A 6,450-nucleotide genomic window follows, 5' to 3' on the forward strand; every position below is an offset into this window, starting at 1 on the left:
GAGACACACACACACACACACACACAGACACACACACACAGAGACACAAATGATTACATTTGATTACTTTTTGATTTCTTCTCTAAATGTTTTTAACTGTTAATAATTTTGAAACATGTAAAGCAGGCAGGGTTAACCTTACAGTAGTATTTAACACTAATTACTGTCAGACTTTCAGAATCCTTCATCACATGAATTAAGATTATAATAATTTAATTTTAAAACACAGCCACCACAAAATCAGACTTACTTTGAGATCATTCTGAGGTTAAATACAGATTTAAAACATTACAAGAAATATGATACTGTTTTTGAAATCAAATCTTTGCATAGTTATGACAGGAAACACTGGCATCTAACAACGGCTCGGAAAAAACAGTTAAAGCATATACATAAACCCAAATAGGAAATAAATCAGTTATGGAATAAGCATGTGTCCTAAACTCCTGAAACATTGCAGTCTCATATTTTAGAGCAGTCAACACAATTTATGAAAGAAATCAAATAAATCTGTATGTGGGTGTGTGTGAAAACAATTCAGATGTAACCCGGTTTGTAATTGTTAACATTTTCATAAGTAACTAATTTAATTACACAATTTTTCTCTGTAACTGATTACAATTACATTTATTTAGTAATTAAATGACGTAATTCTGTTACATGTAACTAGTTACTCCCCAACACTGCTGTTATTATAACACATGCGCGTCATTCTGTGTCAACTCAACCAGACGTACCCGGCTAAACGATTTGATTTTTAGATTTTTCTGGTGAATGAAATACATAAATGAAGAAGAAAGGCAAATATTAAATGCCATGTATGAGTAATCCACAGTTTTGTAGAGAGGGTCAAAATGACAATTCCTCCTGAGATCTGGAGGAGAAAATGCCTTCAGAAAGATGGCAGCATCATTAAGTTATTTTCACGCAGAGATTGAAAGCTCTTTTAGTAAAATCTGTTGACTTCAGCAAATCTGTGGCATTATATGCCAATGGTGACCGTTCAAAAACACTACATTTTTATGTGTGTAACTCAAGAAATATTAAAGATATCTCTATATCCTTTTAGATTCTGGTTCTTAACAAACTGTTCTTTTGTAATAATCACTTTTTAGAGCCTACGTGGTTCAGTCCCAGAGATATGGAGATTTCATTCCGGCTCCATGTGCAGATTTCTCACTGTCGTCGTATGAAATCATCTTTCTGAAGTCACTTTCCCCTGTAATTTAGCTCTAAATCTCAGGTGATAATTGTTGTTTTGACTTCATGGCATTTTAAATGATACATTTTAGCTGAGGAAGCTTCTGAAATGCGGTTGATTTGACTCTGATATACACACGATGACTGATATTCACTGAATAAAAGCAGACAGTGGAGAGGTGAAGCATTTCTCTAGCTTAAGTGCCCGTATGGAAAGATGGATTTCTAACTCAGAACCACAAACGCTGTCGCTCAGGTGGAGATTGAGAAGAGAAAGGATCTGAACACGTGACGCGGATCGTCCTTTTCCATATGGGCCAGATCTCTGCCACACCTGATGATGATGAGGATGAAGATGATGATGAAGCTCTGTTCAGTTCTCTGAATTACCTGAAGGGCTCTGGCCTGCACTGTGTTTTTTAACATCTGAACATCTTCTATAAAGGGACCATCAGTCTCCATTTCTACAGGACTGTTTAGTCCAGACGGATCAACACACAAAACGTACTAGTGGAAAAGAAAATAACAGAAACATGAGCGTTACAGAGAGTCATCAGCAGCGACGGAAGAAACAGAGCGAAGCAGACGGACGTCAGCAGAAACGTCACTTCAGAGCGTGAATCAGGTCATGTGACTGACAGGAAGTGGAGATTCGGTTCGAGAGAAACTCACCTGCGGGTTTGACTTGGCCAGACTCGAGATCTTCATCCAGGCCTCCTCTCTCTCCTTCAGCCTGGCCTTCTCTCTGGAAGCAGAAGCGTCAGTGTTTTCGTCTCACGTGAAAGGACGGCTGTGTTTGTGTCTCAACTCACTTGTTCTTCTCGGCTCTGAACTGTTGTGTGCAGTCGTCAAACAGCTTCTGGTTCATCTCCATGAAGAGCTTCAGTGCGTTATAGATCAAGCCGTGAATGGTCCTGCAGTCATTTCACGAACACAGAGAAGAGAGATGAAGAGTCATGCATTCAGACAGAACAAAACATCGTTTAGTATGTTTATGCTAGCGAGTAAAGCGTGACGCTGGATCCAAACGGCATCAGACACAAGTCTTACTTGTTCCAGTGGCTCTTGGAGTTGCGGTAAAGCGCAGGGAACATGATGGGTAAGATCTTGGCTGCGTTGTCGCTGATGAGACTCATGATGTACTCGTTATTCCAGTAATAAAGCGCTCTCTCCGCCACCTGTCAGAAGCACACGTCACGTCAACTCTAATTTATTTGTATAGCGCTCGTCACAACACTCACAAATAGTAGTCTGTTACTGATTCCAAATGACACGCTAGAAATTGTAGTTAGTAACGAAATCCATTACACTACACACTTTTAGATTACTTTTGACCTAATTTGTGTATCACATTAATTTAAATAAGATAATCTTGTACCTAGGGCTCTATGATTTCCGCGATGCGGACGAAATCACGGAATCCAATCATAAAAACGGAATTTACTGTATCACGCGGAATGTCACGGAATTTGCCTAATTTGGATGAATACATCAAAAGTAGGTCAGTACATTTTAATCAAAACACAATATGGACTAGTGTCTGTGAATATTAAGCCGCATTTAAATATGAATCCTGTGTGTTCTGCGTGTCTCTGAGGTTTCGTTTACTTCACTTTACTGCCGCCTCAATATATGAACACATGAACATGATCTCTAGAACTGCTCTGAGAGTCGCTTCATGAGCATTTCACCGTTTCTTTTGAGTAAAACTATCGTTATATCATAAACAAACAGAAACCTAAAGGTCTTCACAGCAGCCTGTCAAAATAAAAGTTCGGTTTAACTTGAAGAAACAGTGACAGAAATATTACTTAATGTAATGATAGTACTACTACTGCCATTTCTGGATTAAAAAAAAAAAATTTGTATAAAATCTATTAATTAGAGATGGTTTTGATTATTAATATTTAATGAAACCATTAAAATGAAATCCAGAAAATTAATGGAAAACAGAATTTGGTAAGAAATAAAACATAAAACACCATTTCATAGGGCCTTAAAAATGTAATTTATGTTGAAGTTTTAATAAAGTGCTGTTTAATATTATAAGTTTTATGATTTCAATTAATTAGACATGCTTTTTGATGAATAAAATTATATTTAACCGATAAAACAGAGTCTAGAAGAACTAAAACGGGGAAAAAAATAGAATCCAGAAAAATTTAAACTGAAAAAAAAAGGAACGGAACTTGGGAAAAAATCAGACGGATTTCATAGGGCCCTACGTATTGATATACAAATACATAGAGAGAAAGAGATTACATTCCAAAAAATGTCATGTGAACATGTGAATAATGTGCAATCCAGTGTCGGATACTTTTAAAAGTAATGCATTACAGTATTGTGTTACTTAGTTACTTTTTTGGAAAGTAATGGATTACGTTACTTTAGCGTTACTTTTTGTCACCTGAGCTGGGCTTGCTTATTTGTTTTTTAATAACAAAAAACCCAAAAGTTATATTTTTTGGCAACTGTAAAGGCCCTTTCACACCAAAAGTGAAATGAATAATCCTCAGGCTGAAGGAAGAACCTCTGCACTTACTCCCGATTTCTCTACATGGGAACAGGAGAGCTGTCAGTCAATAAATGAGAAAACAAAGTAACTTAAATTAACTCCGATATATTATTGACAATTTGAAAGCGTCACGATCTCTAGCTCCAGAGTCTTGCCACTTTACCCCGGACTCCATTTCCCATAATCCTTTGCCCGGACTCATCAGCACTCACCAATTGCAGTCACCTGTCTCTCATCACCTCGTCAGTCACACACTATAAGAATGACACACATACACACACACAGACACACACACACACTCTTGCACCGCTGATGTTTGATAGCTGTAATGTTTCCTAATTTCCTTGTTTTCCAAGTTTCCTAGCCTTCGTGTTTTTGATCTTGGACTGTTTTCTTGTTTCTGATTGTTTGCTGCCTGCCCTGACCATTGCCTGTTTATTGGATTACTTTTTTTGGATATTACTGTTTTGCTGGTGTTTGACCCTGACTATGATCTTCATAACCTCCATTTCGTTGTCACGACACCTTCTACATTACAAAAAGTAAGGTGTTACTTTACTAGTTACTTGGAAAAGTAATCTGATTACATAACTTGTAATGCATTGCCCCCAACACTGATGTAATCATGCAATCAATAAAAAGTAACTGTAGTCTAATTACGAGTATTTTAAAATGTAATTTAATTTGATAATTAATTGCATGTACTTAATTTTTGGAATCCGATTATGCAATCCAGATGACATGTAATCTGTTTCCGGCAGCTTTACAGTCTGTAATGCTTGTGACATGGGCATCGAGCGAATTTAACTTGCCAGTTTTAGAGCTGGACATTTGGCTTATCAGTAGACATTACACAGCTTTGTATATTTACAAAAATTAACCATGGTTTTATTATAGTAAAATTGTAGTAAACATGATTTTTTTGGGGTATTGACTACCATTTGTATAACCACAGTTATAAAGCGGATAGTTCCGGTGCTTGATTCTGATTGGCTGAGCCGCGTTCGAAGCTGTTGTAAATGACTCTACAAAGTAACACACACCTTTGTTTATGTTTGTGTGTTGCTCGGCAACCACTTTGTAGCAACCACAACTGTTTCTGAGGAGCTACATTGTTTGGTGGAAGAATACTGTTTTTATTAATATCATTACACTTTATTTGCTCTGTTTTATTTTGTGAAACCTTACTACGTATATGGAATAACCGTTTTATAAAAGCAATAAGCCCCGTGAAGCTGTGGTTTACAGTGAATTTATAACAGCTAAGGGGGTTTCTCCGCTTCACGTCGTACCTAACAGCGTCCCTTAGCTGTTATAAATTCACTGTAAACCACAGCTTCTTGGGGCTTATTGCTTTATTTTACTACAAATACTATGGTTAGTGTTGCAAGACCATGGTTAATTTGTGGTTACCATGGGTTAACTATAGAAACCATGTTTTGTTTTGTTTTTGTAGTAAAACCATGGTTTATATTACTAAAATCTCTGCTTTCTTTCCCCAACAATACTCTATATGAATTTTCAGTTTTATTCACACATTTCTTGATGGTTTATAACATTCTATTTTTATAAAGTGTATGTTGGTTCCTTTCGTTGTTTCACTGTTTGATGAGGAATATTTCAGTACTTTACATCACACGTATGTAATATGAAGGAGACCAAGAATGAACCTCAAACCAATCTAAAACAGACAAGCATCGGTCTTCTCCGCTTGGCTCACCTGGAAGTGCGGACTGGACACACACTTGGCCAGCTGACGGAAGAGCGGCTCCATGACCTTCACGAACTCAGACGGCTCGATCACGTCCAGGATCTCCTCCAGCTCGTTGAGGAACATCACCTCCTTCGGACTGTGAGTCTTTATCCTAACAAACCATACATCAATGGAAAGCTTATTTATACATCTCAATTTCACAATGTACCCTTATGACTGGTTTTGTGCTCCAGGATCATCTATAAACCTGCTAAATTCCTAAACACTGAAACCTGTATCTATCTGTATTTATGTTCTACTGTTAGTGTTATCTGTATGCACTAAGGGTCTAAGAGCAACGCAGAAGAATTGACAATAAAGCAGACTTGAGACTTGAGACCTGTGTCCAGCTAAGACTGAATTATCACACCATTAACACTCAGAAACGTATGAAGGCACTGCTCACCTGTAAAATATGTTATTAATTTGCTTTCTAATGTAAGCGCGCAGCCCGAGAAACTTTCCATATATTCGATGCAGGGTGGTTTTCAGGAAATCTCTCTCTCGTGGATCTTCACTGTCAAACAACTCCAGAAGCTGAAATTCAGTTCAGAAACAGCGCTTCACACGTCTGAACTAATACTGAAACTTCAGCTTATTTATAGTGAAATTACATTTCTGCAAACCTGCATCACAAATTTCTGGTCGATGTATTTCTTGGCAATATTCGGCTGAAAGTCGGGCGACTCGAGAAACCGCAGGAAAAACTCGTACACCAGCTTCGAGAAACAGAAAGATGCTGTGATGAGCAACAGGTCAAACTCTGGTGACGTTATTTATTCAGATGCGGAGTGCTGTAATAATCACTCATGTTATCATGATCGCTGCTGTCGTCACACACTGCATACATGTACAGACTCACCAGAAAACATTGTTTCTATTTATGTGGCACAGTAAGACATTGCATAAACATAACATAACATAATGATTGAATATACCATCGGCCAAATAAATACTTTTTTTTTTTTTTTTTTAATCTTTA

General features: G+C 37.4%; 1 protein-coding gene across 1 annotated transcript in view; it reads right to left on the reverse strand.

Moving 5' to 3' along the window:
• Positions 1-6,450, reverse strand: part of LOC107684182 (serine/threonine-protein phosphatase 2A 56 kDa regulatory subunit gamma isoform) — a 15,176-nt gene that overhangs the window by 1,070 nt on the left and 7,656 nt on the right. Inside the window, exons 4-10 of the mRNA XM_016480395.1 lie at positions 6,095-6,187; positions 5,875-6,005; positions 5,436-5,580; positions 2,251-2,378; positions 2,013-2,114; positions 1,873-1,945; positions 1,591-1,707 (exon numbers count right to left, since the gene is read on the reverse strand). Coding sequence (XP_016335881.1) covers positions 1,591-1,707; positions 1,873-1,945; positions 2,013-2,114; positions 2,251-2,378; positions 5,436-5,580; positions 5,875-6,005; positions 6,095-6,187 — 789 coding nt within the window. The remainder of the gene's footprint in view (positions 1-1,590; positions 1,708-1,872; positions 1,946-2,012; positions 2,115-2,250; positions 2,379-5,435; positions 5,581-5,874; positions 6,006-6,094; positions 6,188-6,450) is intronic.

This window comes from Sinocyclocheilus anshuiensis, unplaced genomic scaffold (assembly GCF_001515605.1).
Source record: "Sinocyclocheilus anshuiensis isolate Anshui unplaced genomic scaffold, SAMN03320099.WGS_v1.1 scaffold1893, whole genome shotgun sequence".
Taxonomy (NCBI): Eukaryota; Metazoa; Chordata; class Actinopteri; order Cypriniformes; family Cyprinidae; genus Sinocyclocheilus; species Sinocyclocheilus anshuiensis.